Raw genomic sequence first — 22,228 nt, 5'->3', positions numbered from 1 at the left:
CTTTTTTGCAAACAATTCATTTTTTATTTTAAAAGGAATAATAAATAGTGTGTACATTGCATGCTGCAAAAGGGGAAATCAATTTGGGGGGGAGTCAGAGACATAATATTTTGACTCCCCCACCCACAGACAAAAACGCTAAGTATACCCCCCCTTTCCCTGTTTCAGACTTTTCAAAATTCACAGGTTAAACCAACCCAAAAGGGTGTCTTGCGCAGGCCCTGCTGAAATGAAGGGACAGGTGGGGAGAGGGGGAAGAGAAGGCGCATTAGAGTTCTCTTCCTCCAGCAATTCTGTTTGCATCAGCTGAGTCTGCGCAAGAGACGTGCAATGGCCGAGTGAGGGGAAGGGGTTGTTCCCACCCTCCCGGTCAGATGCTGTGCAGCTGCGGTATATAAATGGGTCGCTGGTTCCTGAATGGTCCTCGGCATGCAGCAGAGTGTGGATCCGGCTAGCTGGAAAAGGCCTCTGGTCTTCAGGGTGTGGTGGTCCCTGCCTCCGTTCCTTTTGGTCCATCTCTTAACAGGCTCCTTCCTTCACTTCCAGCTCTGTACAGGTCTCTTTCTCTCTCTAACGCTGGCCCTTGCTTTTTTATTTTTATTTTTATTTTTTGTCTTACAGAATTCGTGCAGTCCAGTTCCTAACATCTCCCTTCCATATTCACTGGAGCTTTGTACCCAGCTTACGCTGTCGGTTCCTGCAATTTAAAAAGGAAGTGGATTCAAATCTTATCAAGGTGCTTTTTGAGCCCTGCCCAGGCTTTTGATTTCAGTGGGCAGAGCGTGCACTTTGTGTGCATAAGGCCACAGGTTCAGTCCCCAGCACCTCACAGCTGGAAAAACTCCAGCCTGCAACCAAGGAGTCAATAATAAAATCCAGTAACTCAAGAAGGGAAGGGATTTCTATAGAACAAACACACCCACACCCTACTTTTAAAACGCAATGATACTCCAAAAGTCATGGCTTCCCCCAAAGAATTCTGGGAGCTGTAGCTTGTTCAGGGTGTTCAGAATTGTTAGGAGACCCCCTATTCCTTAAGGAAATGTATCTCTCAGAAGGGAATAATGGTCTCCTCTCAGCAGCACCCTTCCCAACCCCAATCGTGCATGAAATCCTCACCTGGCTTCTGCTCTGGTCACTGTGTACTCGAACCATAATATATTTGGGATGAGACTGGTGTCTCTGATTAAGAAAAACTCTGATAATGGCCTGGAAGAAGTGGAAAGGTTTGGCAGAAGAAGGAGAGGGGAGTGGGGAGAGAAAATGAGGAGACAGAGAACAAGAATTCAGCAAACTTGTTTTTTGTAAAGTCTGTTAGTTCTTGTAAGTGAATCAACATAGCAAAAAAGGGCAGATTCTGAATGAAAGCATTTGATACACTAGGGATAGTTGATGGTCTAATTACATTTTGCTTAAGAATAAAAGAACAGTCACTCAGTCCCAGGTGCCTTTCGCTCACTCTGACAAATATAACGGATTTGCCAAGTGACAATGGCAACTTCCTTAAGGTCTAAATTCAGAGAGTGTATTAGAACCAAGCTCTGTGCCAAGAATGGTTCTGGAACACAAACCATGACCTGAGCTTCCTTACGTTGCAGGTAAACCATGGCTTACAGCTGCTTACCCACTTTCATTTTTGTTCAGCTCCCAGGTTTCCTCATGTGCCCATAGTATAGAAGCCTTTGGAGTGAAGCGATGGGAGGTAACCATGGCTTGTCAATTCAGAGACATTGAAAACAACACAGCACAAATCATGGCTGGCAACTGCACCTCCAACCATGGTTTCCAGTACTGGTTTGTTTGCTGGTTGGTTGAATTTGACAAGCCATGGTTGGCAGACACCAAACCAAATATTCAACTATGGTTTGGTGTGATGTTGGAACTGAGGTATTCATCACTAAAGCAGAATCCGGGCAGCAAGTGCTCTAAAATAAGCTTATTTTATTTACTCTCCTATGAGGCATCATGCATGACAATTAACTTTGCACTTAGCCACCTGAGTTTCCTTCTGTACTATATTCTCCCTGACATGCTAGATTTCTATATGAAGGGACCCCGGCCCAACACACAAAGGAGCTTCTACCACCTACTGCCCAATAAAACTCAAAGGATTTTTGACCTGCCTTTCAATTTAGAAAGATTCCAGAGCAGCAATTTGGTCTCAGGAGGAGGGGGGCAGCACAAATAAGGGGGACTTACCATGCAGCTATCCTTGGGAACAATGGTGTTAAGATCTCTTGTGTGAATGCAAACCAAACTATCGCCATGATGCTCCCCACAATCCCTCCATATACAACTTGGCTCCAGGTGTGGTACATCAGATAGACCCTGTGTGTGTTGCAACAGAATGAAAGCACATCAAGAAGAGAGCATACTAGAGAGTTGGTTACAGCATCATCGTCACCTTTTCTCAAAAAAGGGAAGCTCACAAAGACCCTGTTTACCCCTCACCAATCCCCACTTCCCCCCCAAGGACAGCCAATTCATTGCTTGGCTATCAGGGCCACCTTCCCATCCTGGTTCATGGTTAATCATACAGCTTGATGTGGTACATGAATGAGGCCAATAATGGCTACCACTAACCACAGCTTGCCTCCAAACTGGAACTGGAAAGTCACAGTTGAAATCACTTTGTAGACAAAACTATGGTTACTCCTAAACAGGAAGTGGAGAAGAGAGCTGGGAGCACACCAGCAGAGCAGGGAAAGACAGCACATGAGTTTGAGGAACAGCACAGATGACCAAACAATGGGATTGACTTGTGCAGTCTGGGCTGGACCCAAGTTGAATAGCTAATGGAAAAAATACATCTTTTTTTAAAGGGCATTTCATTGCTTACTCAAAGTGGAATTGCACTTTGGAACAGAGGCCAAAAATGGGAGTCCAGTCTTGAGCTCCTGCCCCTCCTTCACCACACAGAGGATAATTTGTCCTGATGTTGCAATGCTGAGCACTTCTCTGCCCTTCTAGCATCCACCAATGACGGACAGCAAGAGAAAGATGCACAACGTAGCAATGTCAGGCAAAAGGTCTACAAGATGTGCTATTGGCTTGATCCAGCAGGGCTCTTCTCATGCTAAGAGAAGAGATTAGAAATAAATATAATTTTTAAAAGCCACCCACCCACCATCAAAATACCCTGCTGCATATTTACTGAAACATTTGTTTGAATAAAGAGTTCTTGCATTGCTTCCAGGAACAACTGAAGCTTTTAAACCATTAATAATGAATGCATCGGTCTCAATAGCAAAACCAAGAGCTGTCCCAAGAAAGCATCCAACAAAATGGAACTGACCTACCTACTATAGGAGACGAGAAAGGCCACGGTTAAGAGGCAGATGGAGAGCACATGTCTCCACAATAAGTCCAGGAACCTTGCATTGTTTGTTTGATGCATTCTGGGAGACAAAAATATTTAACTGAAATGACCTCTCACTAAACAAGCAAGGCATCAAAATCACAATCCAGCAAGCTCAGGCCCACCTATACTTTAGAGCTTGCTCTTTTAAAAAAGAAAAAGCTTATCACACCCCCACCCTGCATCATTCATTTTAAAAAAACCCACATGGATACTTGATCTTATGCAACACAGAAAAAAAATCCTAAGTTTCAGGGCCTGTTCACATATAAATATCTTTTATTTTTACACCTAAAATGGCACCTTAAGGTAAATGTCTAAGATCTCAATGTGTGCCTGCGTGGCAAGTGCATGCATCATACAGATACACCTTAATGTGTTTCAAGATTCTCTCACCTCTTTAAGGTCTAGAAATTTGATTTTGATGGATTCCCCCCCCCCCAAAAAAAAAGTCAGCAGAGACTCTGTGCTTGCTGGATCAATTTCTTAAAACACTTTAATCAAAGGCAGAGTAAAAATAAAAATATTCCACTTAAAGCTTCACAAAGATTCCCCTTGTTCATTTAAAACATACTGATTTCACACCATAAATCCAGCTTTTTGTTGCCATTCCAACTCCCATCATCCCCAGCCAGCGAAACCAATAGTGAGGGATGATGGAAACTATAATCCAACAAACATCTGAAGGGCTGCAGATTCCATATCCTTGATCCGAGAAGCAGCATTCCTGGCTGCATGCAAGAGATGGAAGGATGCCTCTATGTAGAAGCGGCATTCCCTCATGAGAGGAAGGTGGGTGCCTCTTCTTAGATCAGGGATGGGAAACTTGCGGCTCTTCAGATATTGTGGAGACACCCAATCCACATCAGCCCCTGCAGCCAGCATGGCCAGTGGTCAGGGACAAAGGGAGGTTGATCTAACTGAATGGAAAAAGGAAGAGGCCACTGTAAACAGAGCTCCCTTTTCTGAGCTGTACGTAAGCTTAAAAGCAAGGCTGGAACACCCTATCCACCAACATCAAAAGGAAAAGGGATTATTCACCTTAAATAGAGGAAGAGAAAGGAGTAAATGGAGAAGAACCAGATGAACTGGGAATGGCTGGAAGGCATCGCGTACTTGGAAAAAACCGATGTGTGGATTTCTGAGGAGGAGGAAGAAGAAGCACAACTTTTAGTTGGACTGCAGGAGCATTGCTTGGCTGTCCTCCCCTGTGATCAAGAAGGGCCCGACTCCCCAAGAGTATATGTTTTAGGTTAAATGTTGCCAGAGGACGTGGAGGAAGAAGCTACCTCTTACCTGCTGGCTATAGAAACCCCCAACCCCTTGAAGGAAGTGCTCTCCCAGCTTCCCCCAAAGCAGTTGAAACGGTAATGACGATTTGCACTAAAGCAACCTGAACAGTTAAAAATGATCAGCAGAACTGCAACTGTTACAGGCACCGCATAAGACCTATTTGCATTTGTAAGAATTCAATCTTTTAGCGTGGCAGCGCCCACACTTTGGAACTCCCTGCCTGGAGATATCAGGCAGGCTCCTTCACTGTACTTTTTTTGGCAGCAGCTCCATTTTCGTTTAGACAAGCCTACCCAGATATTTAGAAAGTCAATGCACGTTTTGATTTTTTTTTTTTTTACAAAAGTCTTAAATTATTATACTAATTCTTATGATTCTACTGTTTTATCTCTTTTTAGGCCACTTTGAGGTGTGTTTGTTAACAATGCAGGTAGTGAATAAATCTTATTAAATACAGTAAATAAATGAATAAATAAAAATGTACAGTTATTTGGAAATATATCCACTTTTATACTCTGTTACTACAGGGAAGATGGAGGACACATTCAATGCAGTCTGATGGAAGAGGAGAAGCAGCAGCATTTCATTCTATGCTTTGGTGATTGATGTGCTGCTATCTGCAAGCTGCACCAATGATTTTCTCAAAGTTTCCTCCCAGTCAGCTGGTTGTAAGCTGGCTGCTTTCATTATTGAATTTTTCTGTTGATTGTAATGTGAAAAATATAAACTTTTAAAAAATGTAGAGTTATTTTTATCATTCCATAAGCAAAGGCAGTGGATGAGAACTGCTATCCTCATTAACAATGCCGAGGTCTGTAGCCAGCTGTGCCCTTTCCCTGCCAGCAATACTCCACCTGCACAAGGGCGAGGCTCCTGGATAATATTCTTTATTAGCCAATTCACACCTTCATTGAGCAAGAGGCCCCCCAAGAAAGAGATCTGCAAAAGGACAAAAAGGGATGTGTGATTTTTTGAGACCAACTGGTTGTTGCACAGAGGACAATTTGTTTAGATTGACTCTTCTAGGGATTTTGAAAGCATTTTCATCCCACCTTTCCATTAAAAGCCAAAAATCAAATTCATTAGGCTACTTCTGGTTTAAAATAGGCTCTGTAAGCATCATAATTGAGTCCAATACCAAATAATTTGATTAAATAACATAAAAATATCATATATAAAGACAAAGCAAAGTTCAGCTGCAACTCTTTGTTGTTGTTGTTGTTAAAAAAAATTCTCGTGAAATAGATGGGCAAATATCTTCCTGCTTTTGGGATTTCTAAAGGTGAAACAAAAAAACGTGAGCCCCCCTCCCAAAACCTCTGTCAAAATTCTCGAACATAACTCGATTCTGAATGTTGATGCAAAGTGATCTCTGCATTCTCGAATATTCAGCTAATGTGACTTCAAAAGGTGAACTGCATATTTTTCTAACTGCAAGTGGTGAAATTGGAAATGCGATGAATTCTAAACATTTAGTTAATTCAGTTATATGGTATGTGATATGCTATGATTGAATGATATGACATATGATAGAATGATATGCTATGATACGATTAAATGATATGAATGATTGATATGATATGATTTGTGAATATTAATTTCATTTAATACGCCCCAAAGTCTCATCAAGGTTTCTTTTGACATGTTCTCTTGGCCAATAAACAACTCCCAAAGGCATCAAATTGTTTTTAACCTTGCACCTAAGACTCACCAATGTCCCTGGGACTCTGCAACCAGAGCACCAACACAGGAAAAGAAACCCTCTCACCACCTGCCCAATCTTCAAAGCCAGGGGCACCTACCACTAAATATGATGACCTCTAAAGGTGAGCAGGCACATATAGAACAGGGAGCCCTTCAGAAACCTTCTGCTGTATCCAATGTTTGTCCTATTCAAAGCAAACCCACTGGAATTAATGACTCCCAATCCCACTAGGGGTGGCTGTCAGCATTTGATTGGTTGATGGGCACTGAGAGCAAGTCCTGCTTGTGCCAAGGAACAATGAGATCCATGCTGATAGGAGTTGGGAGCTCAACAACAAAATCTGGAGGGACAAAAGTCCCTGGTTTCTATAATTGTTGTTGTTATGCCTGTTCCTCACTTCTGCCCAACAGCCAGGACCAGGTCACGCATGCACAAACATGTCAGCTGGTTCTTGCTCTTATTCCATTGGCTTGCCATGTTGCTGCAACATACGTACTGCTATCTCATTGGCTCTATTTAGACAATTGATGCTTATGGATAGCTATGACTATTCACCACTAGCTGTTATAAAGGAGGGGGTGGCGTTCCAGGTTGACTGGCTGCCCACTGGATGGCAACATACCTATGACTCTCTCTCTCTTGTACTGCTCGAACCTTTGGCCTCACTCTGTAAAAAACACAGGTTGAAGTTTCTTCCCTCCTCCTCTTCCTCCTCTCTGTAACTCAGAATTTAGATACTGTCAGGGACTAGCTGGATGAAGAGGAGTGGTGGGAGGCACCAGCTGGGGAAGCCCCAAGGGAAATCCCAGAGAAGGAAGGCTCAGAGCCCCGGGACTGGTGGTGGGACACTGAGGAGACGTCAGAGGGGGGAGATGGGGAGGGAAGTGCTGGATACTGAAGGGACAACAGGGTTCAGAGAGCAGAAGGAACCTGTGAGGGAGAAGTTCAGACTCTGAGGCTGAGGCAGAAGGGAAGAAGAATCCAGAGAATCTCCCACTCCTGCTAGGACAAGCACCTCTCCCCGACGATCTCCAAGAATGCACAGGATAATGAGAAGGTGCTCAGACACTGTTTGAGACTTCTTGGGGAACATCTGGGAGAGCAGTCGTCTTAGGAGGGGTAGAAGGCAGGCACCTTCAGCCCTGGCAACTGCTCTATAGGGGAAGACGGAGAAGTGTTGCTGAGTGGTATGCCGTTTCCTTGAATAAAGAGCTAACCTCACTGACAACTGACTCTGCTTCTTCATGCTGACCTGCATCTGACTCCAGACCTGACAATCCCCTACCCAAAGAGGTACCTACTCCAAGCATCTATTAGCGTAGGATCTTCAAGGCAGGAGTGTGGGAACTTTCTCAGCCTGAGGGTCACACTGCCTCGAAAGCATCCTTTCAAGGCACATGCCAGTGGTGGGTGGGGCCAGAGGCATAAGTGGGAGGGGCAAAAAGCCAAAGCCCGTATATATATATATATCTCTCTACCTAGGCAAGCAAGAGGCATCATCACATTCAAGGAAACATTCCAGTCAATTTAAAAAAATTGAGAAGTGTGGCTCTCAGAGCTGGGGTTTTCCCACCCCTGCTTCATAGTGTCCAAGGGTCTTGGCTCTTTCTGCTGCAATAGAACTAAAGGCACCTATCCTTCTGGAACTCATCTATGAAGACAATTCCAACCAAAAAAAAAAAAAGTTGGAGGCATTTAAAGAAACTGGTGTGCATAAGCTTACAAATGAGCTGATATTTAAGAAGGGCATATATAAGAAATAGAAGAAAAAGAAAATCACAAAGGAAATCCCTGATGTATACATGAGTAGCCAACAGTTGCAGGGAGAAGGTCGTGTTAAGCCGGAATGAGCGTAGAGTACGGCAACCAAGATGATCAAGGCTCTAGAAACCAAGTCTTATGAGGAATGGTTGAAGGAGCTGGGTATGTTTAGCCTGGGAAAGAGGAGACTGAGAGGAGATATGATTCAAATATCTAAAGGGCTGTCCCATAGAAGATGGAACATGCTTGTCTTCTCCTTTGGAGGGTAGGAACTGAACCAATGGATTCAAATTACAAGAAAGGATGTTTCGATTAAACATCAGGAAGAATTTTCTGTCAAGAAGAGTCAACTGTGGAACGGACTCCCTCTGAAGGTGGTGGACTCTCCTTCCTTAAAGGTTTTAAAGTAGAAGTTGAGGGGCCATCTGTCATGGATGCTTTATTGAGATTCCAACACGACAGGAACTGGACTAGATGACCCATGGGTCTCTTCCAACTCTACAATTCTATGATTCTATTCAGTTACTGGGCACAACTGACAAGGTATTTTCAATACCACCTCTTTCCCTAGAGAGCCTCTAGGGTGTTGAGACCCTCTTGGTAGTTCCACCACCCTCTTGGCAGCCCAGGAGAGGGCCTTGTCTATGGCAGCCCCTAAACTATGGAACTCCTTCCCTGCAGAGGTGCTTCTGGCACCATCACAATACAGTTTCTGTTACATGATGAAGGTGAGCCTCTTCAACGTGGCCTTTGACAATTCAGAAGCATATTTTCAGGAAGAAGAAGTGAAGTGTTTGGATTTGATATCCCGCTTTTCACTACCCGAAGGAGTCTCAAAGCGGCTAACATTCTCCTTTCCCTTCCTCCCCCACAACAAACACTCTGTGAGGTGAGTGGGGCTGAGAGACTTCAAAGAAGTGTGACTAACCCAAGGTCACCCAGCAGCTGCATGTGGAGGAGCGGAGACGCGAACCCAGTTCACCAGATTACGAGTCTACCGCTCTTAACCACTACACCACACTGGCTCCCTATTCCTGTGCCTGTAATTATGTTTTAAACTGTTTTTCATTCCGAATGTTAAACTGCTGCAGCCCATCTTGGGACCTGATGGTGACAGTCAGGTAAGAAATTGAATTAAAAATAATTATAATTACAGATGTAAGAGAAAGGAAAGTCATAGAATGGTCAAGGTGAAGGGAGTGATGGGGACAATTTCAGGAAAGGGGATACAAGAGAAAGGAAAGTGGGTGCTACCAGGCCCCAGCAGGTGATGTGATTTCAGGAACACAAAAGGCTAGACCCAGATTTTTGTTGGGGGGGCAGGCAGAGAAGCAGGAGCAGGACTCACCGTGTGAAGCTCTCTCTTGAAAACGATCAGTGTGATGAAGCCGAATATGATGAAAATTGGGCTCAGGCTTGCTTGGGCGAGAATAAATCCGGTGAAGTCACCTGGGGTAATAGACAAAAAGAGATAAAACTTGCCCAAAAGGTAATCTTGCCTGGCTGTAAAGGTTTTTTTTTTTACTTTCAAGTATGTGTGCAACTTATGGAACTAGCCGCAAGAAGGTGCGCTACAGGCCACTAAGTTTAACCGTCTTTAGACAACTACATAATAGGAGTTGTGCTTTGAGGGGAGAAAGGCCCAAGGACCCTGGCTGTGTTGGACTTAAACTACGGGGAACTTGAGTTCAAATCCCCACACAAGACTCGAAGCTCCTTAGGTGACTTTGCACCAGTACTTTATTCCCTCCGCCTGACCTACCTCGCAGGGATGCTGCAAGGATTAAAAACTTAGTAACATTGTACTTTATGAATAAGGCAATTAAAAAGGAGTGAGAGAACAAAAGAGAGGGAGCACTAATGCACAGGTTCCTTCCAACTCCAGAGGAAACTATGAGGTTTACCGCAGCAGCATAGTCTAAATATGAAAAACGTAGCCTATAGATGAACAGCACCCAAACCACATCCTTCTTACCCAGACACCCAGTCGCCACCATTTCCTGTTGGACGTCTGCTTGTGGCAAAACCTTTGGTTGCATTATAACTTGGTACGGGATATCAGTTGCTTTAAAGGGCAATGATTTCAGGGTCATCAATACAAAGCTTTCCATTCACAGCAGAACACAAGGCTGCCAGTTTGAAACTTGCCCTGGCAATAGGCTTTTGGGGAGGCCCTGAAAGCCTTCCTCTCCCCCTTCACACCATCAGCCTCCCTCCACCTTGTCGCCTGCTTGCAACATAAAAACTGCAAAGCTGGCCTGCCTTACAGGGCTGTTGTAAAGATACTAAAGCTTGGCTCACACATGAAGATTGCTGTAGCTGCAATCTTATACACCAGTAATGAGGAATCTATTACCCTCCAGATGATGGTGGACTACAACTCCCAACATCCCCAACTGTTGACCATTGCTGGCTGGGGCTGATGTGAGTTGGGAGTTGAATGATATCTGGAGTGCCAAATTTTCTGCATCTTTGAGATATACTCACACAAGTAACAGGAAGTTAGGTCTACCTAAACTCAATGGGAAATACGGTACATTTGAGTAGAAACACACCTCTTAAATGCATCAAAGGAATAGAGGAAGCTGCCCAGTACAGCATGAGACCATTGGTCCATCTTGTTCAGTATTGTGTAAACCAGAGCTTTCCAAACTGTGTGTTGTGACACATTAGTGTGTTGGCTGCAGTGTGTAGGTATCTCACGTGAATGCTCCCCGTGCTCCACTTGAGGCTGAAAAGGGGTTAGTTTAACCTCCAGTTTGCTAGTAAAACTGAATTACTGTGTTGCGAGATTATGCATGTCTAAAAAGTGTGGCACCAACATAAAAAGTTTGGAAAATTCTGGTCTAAACCATAGGGATGGGGAGCCTTTTTCAGTTTGAACAACACATTCTCTTCTGTGCAACCTTCTGAAGGCCATATTCCAGCGTTGGGCGGGACCAGAGGCAAAAGTGGGTGGAGCAATGAAAGTGAATTTTACCTAGTCAGGGAATTGGGTTCCAATGACATATGGAGAGCCACAGATGTTCCCTAACCCTCTCCTAGAGAATAATCTAATTTAGGATGTTTTATTTTTATCAGCATTTGGTAAACAACTTTGAAATTTGCCAAGCCTGGCCTGATGTTTCATTTGCAAACAACATCTGTTTGTTGCTACTAATGAACAAATGACAAGAAAGGAGATTCCTAAACATTAAGAACTTTCTGACAGTAAGAGCTGTTTGACAGGTGTTGGGACACTCCTTCATTGGAAGTTTTTAAGCAGAGGTGGGATGGGCGTCTATCATGGATGCTTTAGCTGAGATTTCTGCGTTGCATGGGGTTGGACCAGGTGACCCTCAGGGTCCCTTTCAACTCTATTCTATGAGTCTATGAGTTGTAGTACAAAAATCTGAAGGGTTCCAGGTTGGCCAAGGATGGAAATTTGGGGGGGGAATTGCCTAGTGCTTTATTTCTCCCCAGGAAATATTGTTTTTGTACATTCATAGAATCATAGAACTGTAGAACTGAAAGTACCCCAACAGGTCAACTGGCCCAACTGTCAGAAAGTTATTCCTGATGTTTAGTTGGAATCTCCTTTCTTGTAACTTGAAGCCATTGGCCCATCATCCCCAGCCAGCATAGCCATTCTCCCAGCAGCAGTCTTATAACATGGAGGGCACCTGGTTGGTGAAGGCTGACCCAGGAAGATGCTCACAATTACAGTTTTGATAGCTTACCACTCAACTAATGGGAGCCTGGGGCTGATGGGGGGGGGGCTGTCCAACTGCAATAGACTTTGTAACGGCCACCCTCTCACCTCTGCTTTTAATTTGTGAGGAGTGGTCCAAGTTTGAACATCAGCAGCAAACACACTGGAAAGGAATCCCAGGCATGTCATCAAATGCATTGTGGACTCAAACAAAGTAATTTAATATTTTAAGGATATCTATTTCATCATGCTCTCTGTTCGTCCTTTTGATGCTGACAAGTGGCCTATTGGGGGTAGCTGTTACATTTGGCTTGTTCACATGCCAACGCGTGCTTGTTGGAAAGCAAATAAAGTTTCTGAAAGTGCTGTACAGGGAAGAGCTGCAGCTGAGCAGTAGAGAACCAACCTGAAGCATACCCAGGTAAGGCTGGAGAGACTCCCTGCCTGAAACATTTGGAGAGGTGCTGCCAGTAAGTGTAGACAATACTGAGCTAGATGGACCAATGGTCTGAAATGGTATGTGGCAACTTCCTATGTCCCTTCTTATATTCCCATGCCCCCCTCTGACACACAAAAATCCCTTTTATCCATAATCATCAGGATACTTTTATTTTCAGGGGAAGAGACATATCTATATCTTAAAACTCATGCTTTGCATGCAGAAGGTCTTAGGTTCAATATTCAACAGCATCTCAATATTCAACAGAGAGACTGTTTGAAACCCTGGGGAGCCACTGCCAGTCAGTGCAGGTAATACAAAGCTGGATCCAAAGCTAGATGGACCAATGATCTTTATTTTGTTTTCATGGATCATGCCTGTCTACTCTAGGGGCTCTAGAATGTACAACAGGCCTGGGTCTTACAGAGCTAGCTAAAAAATGTTTTCAGCACCAGAACCAGGCAACAGGTGTGGGTTTGAGAGGGTTTTCATTTGCCCATGCAGCAGCGTAAACAGAACATGAGTCTCAGTGAAAACACACAGACACACACCATTATTTCCATACAAGGAAGCTGGCGCAGATGGCTCCGCAGCAGGGACCAATTAATTTAGCGAGCCAGAGCAGAAGATTCACGCTGCAGCTCCAGGATACAACAGGTGGCCTGCAGGCAGAATCTGGCCCCAAGAAACACTCCTAAGGTCTCTGCTTGCTAATTGCCATCCTGGGGGACGACCCCATAGATGCCTCCTGCCCTTAGGTGTTTGCATAATGCAGAACCCATGTACACATATATGGACAAACATGGGGGCAATGCTTCCCATCTACAAAGTGCATACTGAGTGCAGAACACAACATAAAAAACACAGGTTTTTGTTAACACTGGGGACAAGTTTCAATCCCTTAGGACAATAATTATGCCTAAATATAGCAAATGAAGCTGGTTTGCACAGTACAGTAAGCTGTGGCTTGGTGCTACATCTGAGAAGATGAATTGTGGTTTGGGATGCTGTTACACCCTCAGAACCTGCTGTTTGGGATGGGCCTCTGGGGGTTCTCAGGGAAGGTGGCTGGAGAGGGGAACCATGTAAGCCATATCATGGTTTGGCACATGCCATGAATTTAAAGCACATTTGCTTTTTCTCCAACGAATCCCAGGAACTGTAGTTTGTAGAGTGCTGGGAACTGTAGCTTTGTGGGAAGGTAAACTAAATTTCCCAGGACTCTTTTTGGGGGTGGGGGAGATGGTGTACGGTGTGTACGCAGTCTAAATGAATCTTACCACAGATTGTGATCTGGTGCTTGATCTGAAGAAATCCACTGTAAGCCACTTCTTAGCCTTTGTTAACCTGGTGACTTCCAGAAGATTTGCGCTGGATGGGCCTTTGGTCTCATCCAGCACGGTTCTTCTTACATTCTTATATTCTTTAGTTGCTGGCTAGGGCTGATGGAAGTCCAAAATATCTGGATGGCACCATGTTGGTGAAGGCAGTCTAAACCTCTCACCTTCAGAGCTTCCCAGAGACCTCCAAGAGAACCCTCCCCTCTGGAGAGGCTTGGAAATGTCAGCAGGTGTACTTACTCTCAAGGCTCTCCCCTGGCATGAGAGCTGGAACCTTGGGTGAAAGTTGAGATACTTAAGCCACAAAATTCAATGCCACTTCTGATACTTAAATTTAAGATTGTTCAAAAATAATAATAATGCTATTAAACTCATTTACTTGTGTTCTTTTTTCAGATGTCAGGATTTTTCATCTTTTACAAGCCATTCATTTTTTGTTGTTGTTGTTTTGACTGACTGAAAGCACAACAAGCTCTGATGGAACTGGCTGAGGTAACATCTAATGAGGGGGAGGGTTGCAAAAAAAAAATTTCAATAACCTCTAGGCTGGATTACTGCAACACATTATAAACAGGGCTGCCTCTGAAGATGGTTTGGAAGTTTAAGCTGGTGCAGAATGCAGCGGCCAAGTTGCTCACTGGGGCAAGATGGTTTGAACATATTACACTGATCCTGACCTGATTGCACTGGCTGACCTATAAAGTCTTAAACAGCTCAGGACTGCAATACTTCAAGGGCTGCCTCTCCCCCTATAAACTGTCTTAGACTCTGCGTTCATCCTTTGAGGCCCTTCTTCATGTGAGGGTGGCAACATGAGAACTGGCCTTTTCTGCAGTGGCTCCCAGTTTTTGAAATGCTCTTCCCAGGGAGGCTTGATTGGTGCCTTCATTAGGCGCCAGGCAAAATTGTTCCTCTTCAACCAGGCCTTGGGCTGATTAATATTCTACAGCCTTTTAAATGTGTTTGTGGGAAGGGTGGGTATTGCTTTGCTGTTTTTGTTTTAACTATTTACTTTTTTATACCTTGTATTTTATCCTGTAAACTGCCCTGAGATCTTGTGATGAAGGCTGGTATATAAATCAAATAAATAAATAAACTCCCCAAATCCTCAGAGATTTGGTGTAGAAGGTGCAAAGTCAGTTTTCCATCATCCTGACTCAGCTTCTAACAGTTCATCAGCATCTGAACTCTGATGTGCTTAAAGAGGAGTCTGGCTTTCCCAGGCATGTAGCTCAGTGGCCAAGGGATGGAGCTGTCAACTAAGAATTTGTTCAGCTACAAACTCTATAGGCAGCCTTAAGATGAACACTCCCTTCTCCCTCAATCCCAATCCTTCTGTGTCTTAAAATTGACTTACCTTACAAGGCAGCTGTTTAGTATTGCTAATATAGGCAAAGAGTTTTGGATTATGTAACGCAGGAGTGGTTAAACCCTGTGGCCATCCAGCTGTTAGTGGACTACAACTCCCATCATGCTTGGACCACTGGCCACACTGACTAGGGGGCAGATGGGAGTTGGAGTGCAACAACATCCTGAGGGCCACAAGTTCTTCACCCCAGCCTAAGAAGTGGCATTATTTCCCGTTTTATGGGGAATGACTCTTCCAACAGAACATAAGCCTCTGCTGGATCAGGCCAATGGCCCAGCAAGTCTAGCAACCTGTTCTCATAGTGCCTGTGGGACACCTGGAAAAAGGATTCGAGCACTCTCCCTTCCTGTGGTTTCTCTGTCCACTATCTCCCTGCTATGCATAATATTTATAAACTTCTTTCATGTCTCCTCTTACTCAACTTTTTAGTTTAATTTCTTAATAGAGGAGCTACTTGATCATTTTGGTAGCCCTTTTGAGGCAAGGCAACCAGGACCAGAACTGTACATGATAAGAGGCCATATTCCAACTCTTACATACAGTAGGGAATGCTGCTTCTTAACTCAGGAATGAGGAACCTGTGACCCTCCAAATGATGTGAAATTCCAACCCCCATTATCCCTAGACTGACTGTTGCATTAGCTGGGGCTGGTGGAAGATGGGGATCCAACAATATTTGGAGTGTCATGGACTCACCATCACTGATCTACCTGAATAAAAGGCAGATTCCATTTCAAACTTTGCCAGCCTGGTGCATCAAAGCTTTAAAGCACCACAGACACGTTGTGTGTTCACTATTTTGATTGACCTATTCCTTGAATTAGAAATAGTATTGAAGAAACCAGAAGCTCTCCAGATACAGTTACCAGCTTCTCTTACTCTCACATGCACTAGCATTCAAGTAGGAAACAAGCAGATGTGGCCAAGCACATGCCATATTACTTCCACTCACAGAAAGGCTTGTAATTGGATCTTGGTGCAAATCTGGCCTTAAGCCATTTCTCGCTTTGATCCAGGAAAATGATTTTTTTGGGGGGAGGGGTGTTAACTGGATCACTTGTTGGGTCACCACTCATATAAATCAGGATGCCTTTCAGAGTACAGATGCTATCTATCCATGCTGCATGACTCTTAAGTGGGTGTGCAGGCAAAATGCACTGGATGCGGTGTGGGAGGCATATCCTAATGATGTAAGCAAAAAAAATGAAGTTTGGATCAGCTGTGCTCATCCAATTCATTCTGTAGTCCTTGATGCAGCAAACAGCATGAAAACCTGCTTACCTATGTGGATCTCCTTACTCAGACTGGGGTAAATCTGCAGCTGATCAATCTGTTCATTAGAGATATGGGATCAAGGGACGGCTGTTGCTGGCAGCAACTCTGTCATTTCTGACCACTGGCAATGCTGGCTGGTGTTGATGAGAACCCTGCTAAATCTGCCCGGGGCCCATCTAGTCGAACATCCTGTTTTCACAGTGGCCAACCAGATGCCCCATGGGAATCCCATAAGCACAACCGCAACTCACCCTTCTTGCAGTTTCCATTAAGAAGCATTCAGCAGCTTACTGGCTCCCACTGGCGTTATATACCCTGGGTTAGAAATATGAAGAGGATGCTGCCTATGATCATTTACTTCCATTTTCTTTGTATATAAGGAACAGCCCAATATCTCACCTGCTTTTGGGAAGTGGCCTCAACCAAGGCATTAACACTGGTCCAACTAGTTCACTATGGCTTACACTAGCTGGCAGCATGTCATCACAACATTCCCAGGGTGGGATTGAACCTGGGACCTTCTGCATGCAAAGCAGCTGCTCTACTGCCGAACTATGCTTTTCAGAGTACGTAAGGTGTGGCTTTGGAGATTTTTATCTCCTGCCCTGCCTTCCAGCATGCAGTCTTTATAAAAACTGAATCCAATAATTCCATTAGTTAATGGATGTGTGTGCGGGTGGGTGCGTGGGGGAATCAAAGGATGAGTTTGGGCTGGCCTGAAAGCCATACATTCTCTCACTCAGAAGCTCTGCCTCTCCCCACCCCCGTGCCAAAATCATGGGAATTGAGTGGGCTTTCTCAGCAGCACACACAAAACTCTAGAATACTCCTCTACAGTCAGCTTGCCAGGCAGAAAGAAATCCCAGTTTAATGCAGGAAGCACAAGGTAAGGGAGCCAAGTATCAGAAAGAGAGATAAATAATACATGTGATTCCCCCCCCCCATTACCACAATGCATCTAACTCCCACAGTGCTTAGTGTCTGGAAATGAAAAAAAAAACAAGAATACCAAGTTGCAGGTCTGTCTGGAAATACCACACCCTAGTATGGAAGCCTGGACACAAAGAGACCTCTTTCGGTTGGTTACTCGGGGGAAATGCACTTCGAACCTTTTCAGAAGCACTTTCCACTATTTTAGGGTTGGGCTCTGGCACTTAAGAGAGCAAATGGCAGCACTAAGTCATGTCAGAATTTAAAGCCCTGAGTTACTGAAATATTCAGAGTTCAAATGAATAAATAAATAGGCCACAGGCTAGCAAGGTTGGGAGATCCAGTTACAAACGTACAACCTGATCCTAACTCTGCCACCCAATGATCTCCTCCTGCTCCCTTAAAAACCCACCCATCCTACATTGCTGTTCCCTATGCCTGGAACTCACTCCCAGAATGCCTTCCTCCTCCTCTTTCTCAAAAGTCACCTCTTCCCTCAGCTGTGACAACACACACATAGCCTAAGTCAGGTGTGAGGAACCTGTGGCCCTCCAGATGCTGCTGAATGATAATTCTCATAATCCCTGGCATTGGTGGCTGGTGCTGATGGGAACTGTAGTAAGGCAACATCTGGAGAGCCAAAGCTTCCCCTGGCATTGCAACTGCATTCACTCCCATCTGTCCTTTTGCTGGTACATGTAAAGTGGAAGTTTAGGCTGCAAGTGGCTTGGAGCAGGAATTTCTCCCCCTACCCCTTGGTGTGTATGATGCAGATTTGTTACTGGTAATCCTGTCATTTTGTTACTTTAAAGCAGTTGAGTTTAACCCTTTCCCTTCACTTAAAAAAAACAACATGCTATCATGCCCCCATGGTGGTGGTGGTGGAGATACAGTTGCCTGTATTTTTTATTTTGCTCATCAGGATGAATAGCAGTTTTTTGTGAGGAGGGGATTTAGATCAAGGAAACTAACACATCCCTTTCATCATCCCAGTTCTGATCAAAATCAGAGCATTCTGTAGCTGCTTTTAAAGTTTAAAAATTAAATGCCAGGCAAGAGATGGATCACAGAACTTGTAAAGCACAAACATTTTAGGCTTTGTTTTGAAAAGCGACATGCACACTAATACAGCCATATAAATTATCCTTTAAATAAGTCTCCTGAAATCAGCAGGACAATCTCAAGCAAATGTACAGTCAAATGAAGCTTTATATTACAAAATCAGTGGGGAGTCTCCTTTGCATGCAGAAGGTCCCAAGTTCAATCCCCAGCAGTATTCCCAGGTAGGGCTGTGAAAGATTCCTTGCCTGAAATCCTGGAGAGTAGCTTCCAGTTAGTATAGACCAGCCTTTCTCAACCTTGCATCCTCAGAGGTTGTTGGACTACAACTCCAATCTTCCCTAGCTAGTAGGACTAGTGGTTAGGGATGATGGGTGTTGTAGTCCAACATCATCTAGGAACCCATGGTTGAGAAAGGGTGGTATACTATAGACAATACTGAACCAATGATCTGACTCAGTATAAGGTAGCTCCCTATGTTCCTATTCAGGTGCTCTCTAGAGTCATCCAGGTGTTTGTAGCAGTGGTTAAGAGTGTTGGGACCTCACTGGGTGACCGTGGGAAAGTCATTATCTTTCAGTCAAACAACAACAATGCAGAGTTCTGAGGGCAAAACTGATAGGATGGAAAAGATTCATGTATGCTGTCTTGAGTTCCTTGAAAAAGAACTGTGGAAAAAATGTTTTTTTTAAAAAAAAAAAAAAACCAAACCCTAATCAGCAGCAGAGCTAGCCGCTCGGGTGCTTAGTATGGTGCATGTGTCCTGCAGCCAGAGGTGGGGCGATCCACCCATGGGGGCGGGGCAAGCTGTGTGGAGCCTCTCCACCACCTTCCCCTCAGCTGTAGGGCCTGCAGGTGCCCAAGCCACCACGTCACTTCCAGAAGAGACGTGTGACCCGGGCATGCTGCAGGCCCCGTGGTAAGTGCCAGCCCCTGCAGTGTGGCGCCCAGTGCCAGCCACGTTTCATTATGTTTCTTGACTGAACTAAAGTTTCGTGATCTCTTTTTTAAAAAACCTCATATTTTTGTCACCCCCCTCAGTGATGACACCCAGGGCGGCCTGCACCCGCTGCACCCCCCTTCCTCCGCCACTGACCCTAATACAATTTTGCACCATTAGGGTTTATCCTGTTGATCATTTAGAAACCCATTGTTCAGAGATAGTTTGCTTCTAAATGCCAATGGCTGCTGGGTCACATGATGGGAGGCAGGAAAGACTGCTGCTTTTGCACCCTGCCTGCAAGCTTCCTAGAAGAAAAGCATAACAGAGCACATGCTTAGCACGCAGACAATTCCAGGTACAATGGCGTTCCTCTACAGGTATGAGCCCTCTTTCAAAATCAGGAGAGCTTCCTCCACTCAGTATGAGCAATATACTGAGCTAGATGGATCAAGGGTCTGACTGTATAAGACAGCTTTGCATGTTCTTTGGAAGGGACACAATGCAGTAGCAGAGCACATCCATAGCATGCAGAAGGTCCCAGGTTCCCACATGCAGCACCTTTAGTTAGTGCTGAGAGAAGAGTCCCTGGCTGAAACCCTCAAAAACTTCTCCTACCGGTAGTCAGTGTAGACAGTTCTGAGCTAGATCAACCAATGATCTGAGTTATTATTTCAATCACCCCTTTGGACCAGATTCAACTACCCTGTTCTGCTCCTCCAGTGGTTCTCAAACTTTTTTCTCTGGGTCACACTTTCAGAATAAACATTTGCTCATGCCACACCAATATTTTTATTGATAAGAAATACATCGGAAAACAAAAAGAAACGAGTCCTAGCAATGCTTGATTAAAACATACAACACAACTACTTCATAATTTGATCACGGGACATCCAGAAAGTATTAGAAAATGCAACTACATAAGAACATAAATCATTCCCAAAATGTAATTACAAACAAGCCTCTTAATATGTACCTTACATATTTATACAAATTCAATGAGAGGTATGAGCTTGCTTTTGCCAGGTAATCTCATTTATATTATGTCTAATTTGAGACAAATGAACTCTCATCTCATCAACACAAAGAAGGCTTTCTCTTTTCTGCTGTTTCTTATCTGTCAGTTGAAAATCCCTGTTCACAACAATACGTTGTGGAAAATGGTAGATGAATAGCCAATGCTCTTCAAAAGAGGCCTAGATACTGTTTCTGGTTGTGTATATATATATATATATATATATATATATATAAAAAATTAATGCTATATTATACAATACTATACTATATTATAATATTCTACACTGAAATGTTTAAATGTTTATTTGATTGTCCTTGAATCTTCCTGCCACATTTGCCACACTCTCCTGTCACACCAGTATGGCACGCCACACCCTTTAAGAACTACTGCACTAGTGGAAATCAGTGCAAGGACTCTTGCTAGTTAGGTTCCCCCTCCCCTGCATTGTGAAAACAACCACCTTAGCATTGTGTTGAATCCCACCCTTTATTTAAAAGCACAAAGACTGGAATCTTATTTTATTTTGGAGGAAGGGCATTTGGCTCAGTGGTAGGAGCACCTGCTTTGCATGTGTAAGGTCTTTGCTTCAATCCCTGACAGCATCTCAAAGTAGTGTTGGGGAAAATACATTTCTGCCCCCCTCCCCACCTGAAACCCTGTAGAGCTGCTGCCCGTCAGTGTGGACAGCACTGCCCTAGAAAGAACAAAGGTCTGGCCTAATATAAGGCAGGTTCTGTGTTCCAAGTGTGTTAGGAAAAGGATATCTCCAGGAATGGGTCTGTGATCCTGCAAAAGTAGCATCTGATAATTGGTGTGACAAAGAGGCATGTCAAAAGAAAACTTAACTCCAATAAAACAGAATACAGTAGATCTAGATCTAGATGGAACAGGCCAGGAAGAGGGAGGTGCCAATAAGGGATCGGAAGCCACGGGCCCAGGAAGCGGGACCATAATAAATACAATAAATGTAAAGGTGATTCCCCCCTCCCTCAAACTCTGCACTCTTGGGACGAGAAATCCAAAGCAGAAAGGGTGCCGCGCATGCGCACTGCAGCCTCCGAAGTACACTATCTCGCAAAGAGCTGCTGCTCAAGCGCGCATGCGCCGCCGCCCGGCTTCACAGTGCAGCTAGTCAATGGCTCACTATTTGGCAGCTCCCACCCGATCGCCTCAGGAACTCCCCGAAGCCCAAACCTCGCCTTTTTTCACGGATATGAATTGGGCGTAGGGGCGAAAGGCCCACCCACAGCGGAGAGAAGAAAACAGGCTCCGCGCAGCGCCGGAGGCTGGAGGCTTTACCTTCTGGGTACTCGACGTGAGTGAGGGAAACCGACTTCCACGGAACAGAGACCGAGCACTCTCCTACCGCGGCCATCTTACCCGGATACCGGGCCGGGCCGCCACAGCCAATCGGGCGGCACACACGGGGCGGGGCGGCAAATGGGAGTGGGCGGAGGGGGAGACGCGCGCAGCCAATAGCGGTGCCCCGCAGGTGAGGCACTGGCCAATCCGCGGCCACCGCAACGCGCAGCAGCCCCGCCCACCCCGCTCTGAAGCTCGAGAGCGAGTTGGGGAGGGGGAACTTCCACAAGTCCAATCCTCGGCCGGGCCCAGGTACAGGAGATGGCCAATGGCAGGGGAAGCGGGGGCGTGGCGGCGACTGGGGATTGGCTGGCCCTTCTCGCCAATCCTCTCTCCGACTCCTCCCCCGTCTGAGCCAATCAGGTCTTTGAGGGTGGATGGCGGGCTAGAGAGCGACTTGAGTGAGTGAGGTGTATTGTGGGTATTATCGCGACTAAAAAAAAAGGGGGGGGGGCTTCTCCACAGTACAACTAAGGGGCGCTAAAGTAAGGGAGATGAGACAGAGTTCTCCACCCTGACAGGGTTTGAAGGGTGGGAGATCTTCTGCAACTGGGTTGCCACCTTTGTTCTCGCAAAATACAGGGTGGGGCGGTTGGGGGGCGATTTTCCCCCCTCTGGCACTGAAGTGGCTTCAAAGCAATCCATTACAGTTTATTGCAGCCTAACAGGATGGCCTCTCTAGAATTTG

The 22,228-nt window shown here is 44.9% G+C and overlaps 1 protein-coding gene across 2 annotated transcripts; it reads right to left on the bottom strand.

Annotated features, from left to right (window-relative positions):
* Positions 1-505: 505 nt before the first annotated feature.
* On the bottom strand, positions 506-21,642 carry DOLPP1 (dolichyldiphosphatase 1). 2 transcript variants are annotated; one of them, XM_033137207.1, is made up of 9 exons: positions 21,478-21,600; positions 16,483-16,546; positions 9,466-9,566; positions 5,506-5,590; positions 4,400-4,499; positions 3,300-3,398; positions 2,200-2,328; positions 1,120-1,209; positions 506-697 (listed from the first exon to the last, which is right to left on the bottom strand). In XM_033137207.1, the coding sequence occupies exons 2-9, from the start codon at positions 16,508-16,510 to the stop codon at positions 661-663; spliced, it is 669 nt and encodes a 222-aa protein (XP_032993098.1). In that variant the 5' UTR covers positions 16,511-16,546; positions 21,478-21,600; the 3' UTR covers positions 506-660. The 2 variants fall into 2 exon arrangements, with proteins under 2 accessions (XP_032993098.1, XP_032993096.1); XM_033137205.1 differs by lacking the exon at positions 16,483-16,546 and having other exon boundaries at positions 21,478-21,642.
* Between the last annotated feature and the right edge of the window lie 586 nt (positions 21,643-22,228).

The sequence above is a fragment of the Lacerta agilis genome, chromosome Z, assembly GCF_009819535.1.
Source record: "Lacerta agilis isolate rLacAgi1 chromosome Z, rLacAgi1.pri, whole genome shotgun sequence".
Taxonomy (NCBI): Eukaryota; Metazoa; Chordata; class Lepidosauria; order Squamata; family Lacertidae; genus Lacerta; species Lacerta agilis.
Note: the sequence above shows the minus strand (reverse complement) of the source record. Positions and strands in the feature narration are given on the sequence as shown.